At 39.2% G+C, this 15,850-nt stretch overlaps 1 protein-coding gene across 7 annotated transcripts in view; it reads right to left on the minus strand.

The window, feature by feature from the left end:
* The window catches only part of DENND5B (DENN domain containing 5B), a 210,393-nt gene that overhangs the window by 67,630 nt on the left and 126,913 nt on the right, over positions 1 to 15,850 (minus strand). For all 7 annotated transcript variants that reach the window (XM_081247880.1, XM_081247879.1, XM_081247883.1 and 4 more), the window contains one exon: positions 3,783 to 3,970. In XM_081247880.1, the coding sequence (XP_081104006.1) occupies positions 3,783 to 3,970 (188 nt within the window). The remainder of the gene's footprint in view (positions 1 to 3,782; positions 3,971 to 15,850) is intronic.

Here is a 15,850-nt window from a genome sequence, read left to right on the forward strand (position 1 = left end):
AGGTAGGTGACTTCCTGACACCTGTTCCAGGTATGCACCCTCAAACAGCCTGGTAGCGTAAGGGATTTTTTTTTTCTCCATTATGCCTCATCTCCAATGTCAATAGTTTTCTCTAAATAAAGTAAGAGCTGAAGTCACATCTTACTGAAGACAGTAGTGCTATTACAGCTTTATTTAAATCCACATCTTTATATATGTTTTTACAGTCTCTAGAAAGTAGGATATATTGTAAGGCTTAAAGGGAGAAACTAGGTCATCATAATTCAAATGGATGATTCAGTATCTTTCAAAACGGAAGAAAAAATTCACTAACTTGCTAATCTAGATGTTAACCAGCCACCTCTCACCACTTACATTTTGTACTGTATCCTTCATTAATGCCTTCCTGCTATCCTTTTCTATACCTCTCCTTCCCCTGTGAAAAGAGAAAAATGATACATTTGGGGAAATTTTAAAGCTTGTTATGCTCATGTAATCACTGCTGAGCCAAAAATGTGCGGCAAGGTGGATGTTCCAGCACCACAGCTACGGTCCTGTCTTCATGTTCCTGCGAGTCTCTCTCACCCTCCTATGCTGACTTACAGGGGCCTGAACTGGGGCCTTGATTATTACAAAGTAGAAACAGGGAATGTAAACTTGTGTTATAAAAATTTATTGAAGAAAAACCAAAAAGCTCTTTTTCTAAAACAGATAAGAACTCCATACAGTAGAGTATTCTAAGTCAGTTTCTCACTTTTAATACCATTAAATTAAAAAAAAATTTAAGAACTCAAGAATGAAAAATATACTCAACATCTCAATCTTATGATGTTTTAGAACTAAATATTTCTTTTTTAAAAAATACTTAATTATTTATTTGGCTGCACCGGGTCTTAGTTGTGGCCCGCGGAATCCTCGTTGCCTCGTGAGGGAACTTCCTTGTGGCATGCAGGCGCTTTTAGTTGTGGCATGCATGTGGGATCTAGTTCCCCCACCAGGGATTGAACCCAGGCTCCCTGAATTGGGAGTGCGGAACTGGACCAACAGGGAAGTCCCTAGAAATAAATATTTCTATATTTTTACTGATTAACACTGCCCAGAAGCCTTCATACGTAATTACTTCCAATTAAAAACAACAAACATTCCCTCAAAAGTAGGGGACAAAGACTTGAAGCTTAATGATCTCTTCTGCCATGAAGGCTTCCCATGTTCCTATCCTAAAGGCATCTTGATTTCCTCTGTATATATTCTTAGTTCTTTCATTCCTCTTATTCATTTTTTTTTAGCCTGTGTTATTGATATTTGTAAATGTCTTATTTTGGAAATCAGAAATCACCTCTTAAAGGTGACATTTTTCTCCAGATGTCTCCCAGTATATTGTACACTAGTAGTGTATGATACAACTGTTTGATGAATGAATGAATAAGGCTTAAGGACATTGTTATTTTGTGTAACCTTAAGAATATAGGCAAGAGGAAGAAGTATCCAGGAATGTGAGTCCAGGGCAGCCCTCTTCATGCTTGGTAAGAGTCCTGGTTTCTCAACAGCTAAAGTTAAGCTGGTATAAGGGTAAGCCAGAGGGGCACATTTAACATTTCCATAAAATTTTAGGGCAAGATATGACAAAAAGAAAGTAGCAAAGCAATGCTGTTTCAGTTTTTCCCTAGATTTTTTTGTCTACCGTTCACTGTAAAGATGAGCAAGAATGGTAGAAACTGAGGTACAGTCTATGCAACTAATCCCCAGTGCCACATCCTTCCCCCATCACTCTCCCCGCTTCCCCCGACCAAAACAATATAACAAATGGCTACCTGTGCCTATCATTTTGGAATCATGGGGCAAGTGAGTGGGTAGTTAATTATAAGTCTATGTAGTTACATTAGTTAGCTAACAACTAAAATCATGTCTTCTTAAAATAATCATTTCGTAAACTTATTTTCACAACTATTCTAAGAAGCCCTCTCACTATTTTTAGCTATTAGTTTATTTTACAGTTTTCAAGGCAAGGGAGGGTACTATCTGTCACTTTTTTTTTTTTATACCAGTCACTTTTTAAAAATGACTATTTTTATACCCACTTCCTCCTCCAAATTCTGTGGAGTAGATTATTTCATCTCACTGTAAAATGAAACCAGAGCAAAGTGATATGCTATTAGCCTTTTCTTATAAAACAGTAATGCACTAATGAATACTTTCTATACAGAAGCAGTGCTATTTTCACAGCTGATTCAGGTTATTTCTTATTATTCTACTCTATGAATACATGAGTATGTATATTTATTAAATAGTGCTGGTTTAGTGAATGAAAAATTAGAAAATCACAGACATTACTGTAAGAGTTTTCAGAATTTTTAAGTTTGTTGATTTTTAGAGTCAGAGGATACACACAGGCATAGGGACAGAAAGATTTCCTGACAACAAATACATCCAGGTGGCATTTAAAATTTCTGAACAATTATTACTCATGCAAAAATGGAAAGATAATATTTATGTGTCTAAAAATATATCATTTAATTAACATGCAAAGAGACCAGATACTCAACAAGAAGCTAAAACATGTCACTGTTTAAGTCTTTAAAACAAAATGCACTTGGCTAGTCTATTTCTTTTTCCTTAAAAATTTAAAGGACTTACTTCTTTGAACCAACAAGATACTTAGATTAATTTAATAAAAGAGAAAATGAGAGTTCAGGTATTAGAAAAAAGAGGTATAAGAGAGAGGGAGAAGCAGAGAATGTGCACAAGCTCAAAAAGAGCAAAACAGTTTGCATGTGTATTTTATATGATCTGAATCAAGCTATTTTCCCCTGAACAAAAATGTTAATTTTGGTAGGGAAACATTCATTAGAATAAAGTAAGCAGTGGATGATTACAGGAATCATTACTGGGTATAACATCCGTGGCTTAGTGTGTTATTTTAAATTCATTTATTAAAATTAGAATCTCTATGGGTAATAAGAACAAATAAGAGTGAAGCACAGAATGAAAGATTTTATTAAGAAAGGTGCTAATTAAATAGCAAATAATATAATGTAATTAACCATTTTATGTTTTTTAATAGGCCATGGCACTCTCATCAATATTTCAATTCAAAGCCTTTACATTTCAATTCTGAGTACCAGTAACAACAGCTAAAAATTAGATTCAAAATGCTTTCAAGAATTCCTGTTTATTTTCTTCTGAAACAACATTTGAAAATATAACACACAGAAAGCATAGTAATCTTAAGGTAGACTAAAAGCTAAGGGTTAGAATTTTTATCTCAACCAGCGAGCTAAGCTAACATTTAGAAAAAGCTGATAACTGGCCTTACGTCTGAAAACAGACTACTAAAGTATTTAATATTTCCATGATCCCTAGCTTGCTGAAAGATGTTACTTTTCATTTTATAGAGGTCAAGAATCAAATTCACCTCAATTAATACAATAATTTAAAGGATGTTAAAATTGGGCTGTACCACTTAAAAACAAAATTTACAAAAGGAATAGGGAAAAAGAAATAAAATGTTATTAAAATAATAAAGCTCCTAGCTAATCCTACTACTGCTCCATCTTCACAAATTTACAGCTGTGAAAATTTGCCACTGTCCTGTTTTGATCCATGTTTAATTAATGACTATGGCATATAATAACCATCAGGAATCAGGATCTGCATTCTATGGCTGAGCCTCTGCCCTAGACCTACTTGGAAGATGCAGAATAGCCAGAGACTCTGTTCAGACAAAGACAATGCTATGTAACAAAAGTGGGCTTGACCTAAATCAACAAACAGCAAGTGCTTCATCGTTTACTGTAAGTTTTTACCTCTTGAGGAAGTTCTAGCTTAGAACGGTCAGTTCCTTCTTTTGACTGAAGGCCCATCAGATAAGGGACAGGAGCATCAAGAAAATGTAGCAGAGAAGCAGGGAGGATGGGCACATAAACATGCTGCCACTGAAATGGGAACAGAAGTGTGGTGATGCCTTCCGCAACGGTCATCAGGCGTTGATAATCTGTACAGAACAGCAACAACAAAAATGGAGGGGGAAGATTACAAGTCAAAACATAATCACTGCATTAAGCTTGAAAATATCAATTTCCAGAAAAAATTCGTGTGCTAATAAATAAGTAAAATGTTTCTTCATGACCATGCAGAAAAGAGGTCAGCTCTATTCCACCATAATTAAAGAGTTAAATGATATCACTGAATGGTTTTAAGGGGGTATGAGTAGGTGGGAAACATCATTAAGCTCTTTGCTTCTGAAAACACTGGTATGTGAATTGACATTCCCTCAAAATGCAAAGCAAATAAGAACTAATAAAATTGCTCTTGGCACTTCTCCCATTGAAAATGTGTAAGAATATTGCTACTGATCACTTTTTATATACATGTATATCTATGTAATCCTCAATTCAGAGGCTCTGTTTTTCTTGTATAAATGATCATGGCTATAGCCTATAGTTATCCTTATTATATTTATTTTAGCCTTCATTTTGTGGGTACAAGAAATCAACAGATATATGCATTCATAGTCACACTTCCTACATTAACCTCCAACTCAAATCTAGGGACAAAGTGAAAGCTACCAGAAAATTAGAGGTTGGTTTTTTTGTTGTTTTGTTTACATGAACTAGTTATCAAAACTAAAAACTGTCCACAGTATTAAAGTGCCTTCTCACCCCACCCCCAGTTTTATTGAAATATAATTGACATATAACATTTGGTATACAACATGATGATTTGATATATATATAAACAGCAAAATAAATTACCACAATAAGTTTAGTTAACATTCATCAACTCACATAGCTACAAATAAAGTGCCCTCTAAAACCACTCTGCCATGGATGCTATACATACATATGTCTATATCCCTATTTAAACCTTCAGAGGCAGACGTGTTTCAGAATTCAGATTTTTTCTTTTTTAATTTAGAAAGGTAATATTGTGCATACCACACATACTTGAAATATCCAGGGCAGCGCCCTATAATCAAATACATTAATGTTTCTGCAGCAAACTATATGAGTCTCCCAGTATACTCAAAGAACTTAAATAGGGTCACTTTGGTTCAGATCTGATTTTGCCGATAAATGAGTTACCAAAAAAAGTTTGGTTTTCAGAATGGATACTGTGGAATTGTAATAATTCTTTCACAGAATTTATAGTGCACAAATACAGTAAAATCTGGGGGAGTAAGACTCTGGGGAAGTCTATTTAAAAAGGTTAAGGGAAATGATCCGATGCTACTCAAACTCAAAGAACACCCAACCACGCAAAAGCAGGAGGTTTTCCATTAAAATTTTTTCTTGTGTTGTTTTATAATCTGTAAATGACTACCTTTAATAGTCTACAATGGGATTTTGGTCATGAATCATCAGCTACCCATAGCCTACATGTATTTAAAATTTTCCTTATTTGATTCATTATAAAATTTTAGGTGAAAACCTGTTTACAGGAATACTTCTAAAAAACAAATACCAGGCAGCTTGAGGGAAGAGGGTGTTTGGTATTTTGTGGGTTGCACAGTGACCTTGCTTGGAGTGGATGGTCCCGTGAGACCGCTTATGCTCTACAGAACAACGTGGCTCAGCTATGAGCACCCAATCAGTCTACAGTGACAGGGAGGCTGAGCTGAGAGCTAGATCAGTTCCTGGGTGTCGGGGGCTTTTTAATTTCTTTCTCAATTAAAAGCCAGACACAGGTGAAAGGTTCAGGGTTTTAAGCAGTCAGATCCTGTGCCAGTTATCTATTGATCTATTTACTGAGCTCCAAATCACTCCTTAGGTGGTCTGTGAAAATGGACTGGACTGTAAGCATGTTCTCATATAGTGAACACACCGGAAAACTTTGCCAGTAGAGGACAGCGGAGAGACACTGCAGGAGGAAGCGCTTCTCTTCCCTGGTTTTGGAGTGTAGTGGGCAAGGTGCAGTGTTTTGTGTGTTCTTGCTCCTTCTGCATGGCTGATCACTGGTGTGGATATGTGAGGACATCTGGTGGCCCACTTCCCCGGCCACACGCCCAGAGTGGGCAGCCTCAGTGACTGGGCCCTCCTAATGCGGATACGGCACACTCATATCTCCCAGCCACCTGGCGCCCTGACAACTTGTGTGCCTGCTCACCAGCCACAGCTCACTTGGACCTGGGAGGTTTGTCTTCTGCTTGCCTGGTGACTGAGGATCAGCCCTGGCCCAGGCAATGCACTGACCTCCACCATCCAGTGAGCTGCCACCACACTTTCTTCATTGATATGAACCTCAGCCTTGGGAAGTGGGTCCCCTTCCAAGTTTGTCCTTCCTAGGGTACCCTTTAGAGTTTTCTTCATGTCTTTATAGTTTCCTATTATAGTTTAATAATTCTTCTTATTACATTCCTCTATTTAAATTACTGTGTGGTTTAATCTGTCTCCTGATTGGACCTATCCTGAAAGGCAGAGGGTTTTAAGCCGTCATAACAAATCCCTAGCAGCCTGGCTACTTTATTTGCTGTTGATGGAAAATGTTCAATCTCAAAGAAAACACAAATTCTTTAAGGAATGGAAACCAGCAACTTGGGCTATTTTCTTGCTTTGATTACGGTAAACTTTCACTTGGGAAGTGAAAATAAATTACATGTTTTCCCCTCTTCTAGTAGACATGAAAGACTGATACACATAGTTTATTTTTCCTTCACCACAATTCCACCAACTTGTGGGTGTTCTATGTCTATTCTTTTTTCCAGTTCTGCTTTCTCAAGATTGGTTTAAATGCCATACACATTTTAATAATGCAGTTACTTAGCAGAAACAAGACAATTCTTTTTAACTGAATCAAGAAATAACATGTAGTTTTCTTCTTTAAGCATGTTTAAAAAAATTTAAATAATTTGGAAAATTATTTTTTCTTTGATACTCAAAGTGATGAGTGTGTAATAAGTTTCCACATTTAAGACATGCCTCAGCATGGCATATGGGGCTCTTCATAATTTGGCCCTTTCCTGCCTCATTTCTTACCACCACATATACAGTCAAATCATCTGCTTAAAATTCATTTACTGAACATGAAATATTTTCACAGGTCCCTGTGCCTCTGCACACCCCTTCCCTCTGCCCAGAATGTCTCTTCCCCTTGCAGTACCTGGCTAAGTTCCACTTTTTCCTTAGGCAATGGTTCCTTTGGAAAGCATTCCCTGAATACTTCTTATCGTCACTAGAGTCCCTTCCAAATGCTTCCACAGTACCCCACCTCTATTTCCACTGATTATTCCTCTCACTAAAACTATTAAAATTCAATTATAGGGCCTCCCTGGTGGCGCAGTGGTTGAGAGTCCGCCTGCCGATGCAGGGGATACGGGTTCGTGCCCCGGTCTGGGAGGATCCCATATGCCGCGGAGCGGCTGGGCCCGTGAGCCATGGCCACTGGGCCTGCGCATCCGGAGCCTGTGCTCCGCAACGGGAGAGGCCACAACAGTGAGAGGCCCGCATACCGCAAAAAGAAAAAAAAGAAAAAAAAAAAAAAATTCAATTATAATTATCTATTCATGTATCTCTCTGCTCTTCCCTGCTAACCATCACCTGCTGGAGAGCAATGACTATATTTTTAATCTCAGAATTTCTAGCACTTGGTACAGGACCTACTACATAGTGAGTGATCAATAAATGTGTACTAAGAAATTTATATGTTAACATCTAAGACATGTAAAATGAAATAAAACTATTGGACATTATGCTTGCCTATGTTATACAATAAAACATACTGCCAAAAATTTGCCTAGCAGTGGCACAGGCACAGACTCTGAGATGGCCTGGCCTCCGCTGTCTCATCCCCCGGTCTCGGCCCCTGTCCACCAGCATCACTGTGGAGAATAAGGTCAGCCCCGTGGGGACAGTCCAGCAGCCTGGGGCTGGAGCTGAGGTTGGGGGCACAGGACCCATGTTGCAGGCTGAGGAGATGGCTGAGTGACACAGAGCAGGTCCAGCACTGGCTGGTGGTGCAATGCCCCATGAAAAGGCAATGATTATTGGGGTTTACATATTGCGAAGCACTGCCAGTGGAGGTGTGAGGATGGTGGTGTACAGCACACCTCTGGTGAACATCCTGATGCAGCTGAAAGATTATACATTTACTAACCCAAGGCAGTGACTGGTTACTAACTGAGCCAGGCTGGCTTTGAGGGCTTGGACCTATGCATAATTCAGCTTAACTTCCTAGTTCACAAAGATATCACAAAAGGCAGAATACAGATTCAAATGAACATAAAAAAAATCACCCTCGATGATGGCTGAAAAGTGAGCTACATTTTGCTTTAATCAGATTGACAAAGATTAAAAAGAAAATCACAGCAAAGGTGTGGAGAAAAGGGTATTCTTATACATTGCCTTATAAAGCCAGCATAAATTGCTAGAGCTTTGTACTTGGCAATATCTATCAAAAGCTTTAAAAATATACAGATCACCTGACCCAGCAATTCTAGTAATTTATCACATAAATATACAAAAACATATGTACATGGACGCTTATGTATAAAGTGTCATTTATAACAATAAACTATAATACCCTAAGTAACTAACAAAAGGGTTAGATTTATGGCCAGTTATATAATGAAATATACTGAAGCTATTAAAAGTATATCTATATTATCAACACAGAAAGCCAAAGTGTGTTTGGCAGCAGCAGGAAGCAGCTAAGTACTAAAAACCTGCTGAAACTCCACTGCTGGGTATATGCCCCAAAGAACTGCAAGCAGAGTGCTGAAGGTATATTTGTACATCGATGTTTACAGTAGCATTATTCGCAGTAGGCAAAAGGTGGAATCCATCAATGGGTGAATGGATAAACAAAACGTGGTATATACGTACAATGGGAAGTTATTCAGCCTTAAAAAAAAGGGAGGAAATCCTGACATATGCTACAACATGGATGAACCTTAAGAACATTAGGCTAGGTGAAATAAGCCAGTCAAAGAAAGACAAATATTGTATAATTCCACTTACATGAGGTATCTAAAGTAGTCAATTCATAGAAACAAATGAAGAATGGTGGTTGTCAGGAAGGGGCTAAGAGGAGTGCAAAATGCAGAGTTATTGTTTAATGGGTATAGAGTTTCAGCTTTGCAAGATGAAAAAAGCTCTGGAGATTGGTTGTACAACAATGTGAATATACTTAATGCTACTGAACTTTTCACTAAGCAATAGTTAAGATGGTAAATTTATGGGGTTTTTTTCTTATCACAATTTTTAAAACTTGCTGAACATAATCTATATGGAAATAATTTGTGGGAAGTGGAATCCCCCCAAAATGGATCTATGAGAATAAATAATCTGAATCTGACTTGAAAAGGATTTATTTGATATGAGATGACTTTTTAAGAAAGTATACATATGTTTCAAAGGCAAATAGGCTTGCAAAATAGGCAGTGAACTATATATTCATTGAGAATTGTTTTCTAAATTAAAAGGTCTTGTTTAATTCATAATTTTAAATAAAATATAGCTTCCTATAAATATATATATCTATACATTCATAAAAATATAATTTTCTAACACTCATGAGGATATGTGAAAAGTAGTATCTTATTGTTTCAATGAAGGTTAAAACAAAAACAAAGGATTTATGCACATACAATGTACTTAAATTATTAAATGTAGGTTAAATATAATTGGTAATTGATGGTAAAAGAGAAAAAAGATATGGATTATTTTCCTATTTTACATTACTAATAGTTACATTAATATGCCTAGCAGTTGTTACATTCTGTAATAACTGTCACAATCAATCTGCTCATTTTAATTTTAGTTCAGTGATCTTTTTTAAACATTTCTATTTACGGCAGTGTTGTAGACTAGGACTCCAAAACTAATCTACAAATGGTAAATAAATTAGCTATATAACATCCAATACATGACTATGAATTTGCTAAAAAAAAATAAGGGAAGTTGGGGCTTCCCTGGTGGCACAGTGGTTAAGAATCTGCCTGCCAATGCAGGGGACACAGGTTCGAGCCCTGGTCTGGGAAGATCCCACATGCCGCGTAGCAACTAAGCCTGTGTGCCACAACTACTGAGCCTGCGTTCTAGAGCCCGTGAGCCACAACTACTGAACCCCGTGTGCCTAGAGCCTGTGCTCTGCAGCAAGAGAAGCCACCACAATGAGAAGCCCGTGCACCGCAACGAAGAGTAGCCCCCGCTCGCCGCAACTACAGAAAGCCCGTGCGTAGCAGTGAAGACCCAATGCAGTTAAAAATAAATAAATAAAATAAATTTTAAAAAATAAAAATAAGGGAAGTCATTGGAGTCTGGGAACAAAACGTGAGCAAGAGCCCAGTGTGGTAAAACTCAAACGTCTGGCTGTCTTTGGAGTGTTTACTGATCTAAGGTGGCCTACGGCTTTGGTTTTACTTCTGTGCATGTTGAGGAACAAAGTCCAAGAAGGGCTGGAATTAAGATGGTAGATCCTCTTGCAAAAAGCTAGACCTAAAAGGGCAAAAACCTGTAGAAAGGAAAAAACAAAACCAAAATCTGTATTGCCAAGGAAAGTAGTCTGTCCTGGCCCTGGCTGTGCCCCAGGGAGGAAGGGGAAAAAAGCCTCCCTGTGAATTTCTACCTACTGGCTAGTTTTCAAGGATGTTTGGGGCTCTCATGCTATCTGTACGGCCCAAAGAAAGACTAAGAGTGAGAATTTTAACTTAAAGTAAACCTATGTTGTCAGTGAATTCAGGTGCCTGGTGAAAGAAAATACAAACCCTTCCTGGAGGAATAAACCCTCAATCCTCAACTCATGAGATATTGAATTTATCTGAGAAGGAATATAAAATGTGTATGTTTAAGAAAATTAAAGGAAGAATTAGGAGTAAGACTACTTATAGGACCACTGAAGTTAAAATGTCAAAGGAAAGGTTAACTATGGATTAAATACAGATAAGAAGAGAATTTATAAGTGGGAGATAAATCAACCAGAATACAGCACAGAGACAAAGAGATAGAAAAAGAGGTTGAGAGATATGCAAGACTGAGCAAGACAGAGTAACACGTTTAATTAAAGTTCAGGAAGATAAAAAAGAAAAAAGACAGATGCAAGTAAAATTTAGAAAGATGGTTAAGAATTTTCCAACACTGGTGAAAAATATTAACCCTAGGATTCAGGAAACACAATGAATCACAAGCAGGACAAATAAAGAAACCCTCATTTAGATAAATCACAGTCAAAATACAGGACACCAAAGACAAACAGAAAATCATATATATAGCCAGAATGAAAATAGATTTCTGGCCAAGGAATGACAATTAGAGTGACTGTGATAAATGACTTCTCAATGGCTACAATGGAAACCAGAAGACAGTAGAATATAATGTGCTAAGAGAGAGAGGGAAAAAAACCTTTCAACATAGAATTTAAAATCCAATGAAACCATCTTTCAAAAACAAGGACAAATTTAAAACACTGTCAGATGAACGAAATCTAATAGAGAATGCCACCTCATTTAAGGAACTTGTAGGGATACACTTTAGGAATAAGGAGATTAATCCCAGAAGAAATACCTAAGATACAAAATCGAATGAGACTCTTTTTAAAATGGCAATTATGAGTAATTTTAAGCAAAATCAAGTACATAAAATATACCTAATTTGAGGGATTATCAAAATTTTGAACAACTATAACAAGTAAGCCACGATGGGGGTGACTGGAGTCAAAGCATTTTTAGAGTATCTGTATTTTAAAGATTCCGATTAACATAACACCGAGTGTTCATGTTAAAATCTCAAAGTTTGCCATTAATAAAGAGAAACAGAGCATATAACACCTACAATAATTAAATTTAAAAAAACTGCAATGAGAAAAAACGTTTCAATTATTTCAAAAGAAGGCAAAAAAGAAAAAAAAAAGAGAGAGAAAGGCAAATGGTCAAAATAAATGAAAAATTTAAAATTCTTAGAATTCAATAATGAAAATACCAGATACTAAGACTTGTGGGATGCAACTAACATAACACTCAAATACTTAAGATGCTAATACTGGGGGTGGGATGGGTCCAAAGGAAGTAAAAAACAAAACCAGAAATTAATAAAACAGAAAACAAAGATAAAAAAGAGAGTACAAACAAAGGTAAAAGTTAGTTCTTTAAAAAGAGTAACATAGGGCTTCCCTGGTGGCGCAGTGGTTGAGAGTCCGCCTGCCGATGCAGGAGACACAGGTTCGTGCCCCGGTCTGGGAAGATCCCACATGCCGCAGAGCGGCTAGGACCGTAAGCCATGGCCACTGAGCCTGTGCATCCGGAGCCTGTGCTCCGCAATGGGAGAGGCCACAACAGTGAGAAGCCCGCGTACCGCAAAAAAAAAAAAAAAAAAAAAAAAAAAAGTAACACAGTGGGGGACCTTCAAGATGGAGGAGAAGTAAGATGTGGAGGTCACCTTCCTCCCCACAAATACATCAGAAATACACCTACTTGTGGAACAATTCCTACAGAACACCTACTGAACGCTGGCAGAAGACCTCAGACCTCCCAAAAGGCAAGAAACTCCCCACATACTTGGGTAGGGCAAAAGAAAAAACAGAGACAAAAGAATAGGGATGAGACCTGCACCAGTGGGAGGGAGCTGTGAAGGAGGAGAGGTTTCCACACACTAGAAGCCCCTTCGCGGGCAGAGATGGGAGTGGGGTGGGAAGTTGGGGGGAAGCTTCGGAACCATGGAGGAGAGCACAGCAACAGGGTGCAGAGGGCAAAGCGGAGAGATTGTCGCACAGAGGATCGCTGCCAAGCAGCACTCACCAGCCTGAGACACTTGTCTGCTCACCCACCAGGACAGGTGGGCGTTGGGGGCTGAGGCTCAGGCTTTGGCGGTCAGATCGCAGGGAGAGGACTGGGGTTGGCTGCATGAACACAGCCTGAAGGGGGCTAGTGCACCACAGCTAGCCGGGAGGGAGTCCGGGAAAAAGTCTGAACCTGCCGAAGAGGCAAGAGACCATTGTTTCGGGGTGCACTAGGAGACGGGATTCCTTTCCTGTGTGCCCACAGAAGGCAGAGAACTGCCTAAGCAAGCTCAGGAGAAGGGCGCAAGCTGCAGCTATCAGTTCAGACCCAGAGACGGGCATGAAACACTAATGCTGCTGCTGCTGCCACCAAGAATCCTGTGTGCGAGCACAGGTCACTACCCACACCCCCTCCCAACCCCCGGTGAGCCTGTGCAGCACACCACTGTCAGGGCCCCGAGATCTAGGAACAACTTGCCCAGGAGAACACACAGCGTGCCTCAGGCTGTTGCAATGTCATGTCGGCCTCTGCCACCACAGGCCACCCCGCATTCCAATTATGACTACTGTACCCCTCCCTCTCCCCGGCCTGAGATGGCAAGAGAGCCCTAATCAGCCTCTGCTTTAACCCCCTCCAGTCTGGGTGGGGAACAGACGCCTGAGGGCGACCTACGTGCAGAGGCGGGGCCAAAACCAAAGCTGAACCTCAGGAGCCATGCAAATAAAGAAGAGAAAGGGAAATTTCTCTGTGCAGCCTCAGAAGCAGCGGATTAAATCCCCACAATCAACTTAATGAACCCTGCACCTGTGGAATACCTGAATAGACAACAAATGTTCCCAAAATTGAGGCGGTAGATTTTGGGAGCAACTGTGGACATGGGATTTGCTGTCTGTGACGGATATGTTTCTGACTTTTATGTTTATCTTAGTTTAGTTTTTAGTGCTTGTTAACATTGGTGGATTTCTTTTTCTTTTTTTTTTTTTTTTTGCGGTACGCGGGCCTCTCACTGTTGTGGCCTCTCCCGTTGCAGAGCACAGGCTCCGGACGCGCAGGCTCGGCAGCCATGGCTCACGGGCCCAGCCGCTCCGCGGCATGTGGGAGCTTCCCAGACCGGGGCACGAACCCGTGTCCCCTGCATCGGCAGGCGGACTCTCAACCACTGCGCCACCAGGATTTCTTTATTGGTTTGGTTGCTCTCTTTTTCTTTACTTATTAAAAATTTTTTTTATTTTATTATTTTTTCTTCTTTTAATTTTTCTTTTTATTTAAAAAAATTTTTTTTTCTTTTCTTCCTTTTCTTCTGAGCCGTACGCTGACAGGGTCTTGGTGCTCCGGTTGGGTGTCGGACATGAGCCTCCGAGGTGGGAGAGCCAAGTTCAGGACATTGGACCACCACAGACCTCGTGGCCACATGTATTATCAATCGGTGAGAGCTCTCCCAGAGATCTTTGGCTCAACACTAAGACCCAGCTCAACCCAATGACCAGTGCTGGACACCCCATGCCAAACAACTAGCAAGACAGGAACACAACCCCACCCATTAGCAGAGAGTCTGCCTAAAATCATACTAAGTTCACAGACACCACAAAACATACCACTGGACGCAGCCCTGCCCATCAGAAAGATAAGATCCAGTCCCACCCACCAGAACACAGGCACCAGTCTCCTCCACCAGGAAGCCTACACAAGCCACTGAACCAACCTCACACACTGGGGGCAGACATCAAAAACAACGGGAAGTATGAACACACAGCCTGCAAAAAGGAGACCCCAAACACAGTAAGTTAAACAAAATGAGAAGACAGAGAAATATGCAGAGATGAAGGAGAAAGGTAAAAACCCACCAGACCAAACAAATGAAGAGGAAATAGGCAGTCTACCTGAAAAAGAATTCAGAGTAATGACAGTAAAGATGATCCAAAATCTTGGAAATAGAATGGAGAAAATACAAAAAACATTTAACAAGGACCTAGAAGAACTAAAGAGCAAACAAACAATGAAGAACAACACAGTAAATGAAATTAAAAGTTATCTAGAAGGAATCAGTAGCAGAATAACTGAGGCAGAAGAACAGGTAAGTGACCTGGAAGATAAAATAGTGGAAATAACTGTCGCAGAGCAGAATAAAGAAAAGAGAATGAAAAGGCTTGAGGACAGTCTCAGAGACTTCTGGGACAACATTAAATGCACCAACATTCAAATTATAGGGGTCCCAGAAGAAGAAGAGAAAAAGAAAAGGTCTGAGAAAATATATGAAGAGACTATAGTTGAAAACTTGCCTAACATGGGAAGGAAGCAGTAAGTCAAATCCAGGAAGTGCAGAGAGCCCCATACAGGATAAATCCAAGGAGAAACACATCAAGATACATATTAATGAAACTATCAAAAATTAAATACAAAGAAAAAATATTAAAAGCAGCAAGGGAAAAGCAACAAATAACATACAAGGGAACCGCCATAAGATTAAAAGCTGATCTTTCAGCAGAAACTCTGCAAGCCAGAAGGCAGTGGTAAGATACATTTAAAGTGATGAAAGGGAAAAACCTACAACCAAGATTACTCTATCCAGCAAGGATTTCATTCAGATTCAACAGAGAAATTAAAACCTTTACAGACAAGCAAGAGTTAAGAGAATTCAGCACCACCAAAGTAGCTTTACAACAAATTCTAAAGGAACTTTTCTAGGCAGGAAACACAAGAGAAGGAAAAGACCTACAAAAACAAACCCAAAACAATTAAGAAAATGCTAATAGGAACATACATATCGACAATTACCTTAAATGTAAATGGATTAAATGCTCCAACCAAAAGACACAGACTGGCTGAAAGGATACAAAAACAAGACCCATATATATGCTGTCTATAAGAGACCCACTTCAGACCTAGAGACACATACAGACTAAAAGTGAGGGGATGGAAAAAGATATTCCATGCAAATGGAAATCAAAAGAAAGCTGGAGTAGCAATTCTCATATCAGACAAAATAGACTTTATTTTCTTATTTTTAAAATTTATTTATAATTTATTTACTTTTGGCTGCATTGGATCTTTGCTGCTGCTGTACATGGGTTTTCTCTAGTTGCTGTGAGTGGGGGCTACTCATTGTTGAGGCAGACGTGCTTCTCTTTGTGGTGGCCTCTACTGTTGTGGAGCATGGGCTCAGGC

Source organism: Mesoplodon bidens, assembly GCF_964165515.1.
Source record: "Mesoplodon bidens genome assembly, chromosome: 11".
Taxonomy (NCBI): Eukaryota; Metazoa; Chordata; class Mammalia; order Artiodactyla; family Ziphiidae; genus Mesoplodon; species Mesoplodon bidens.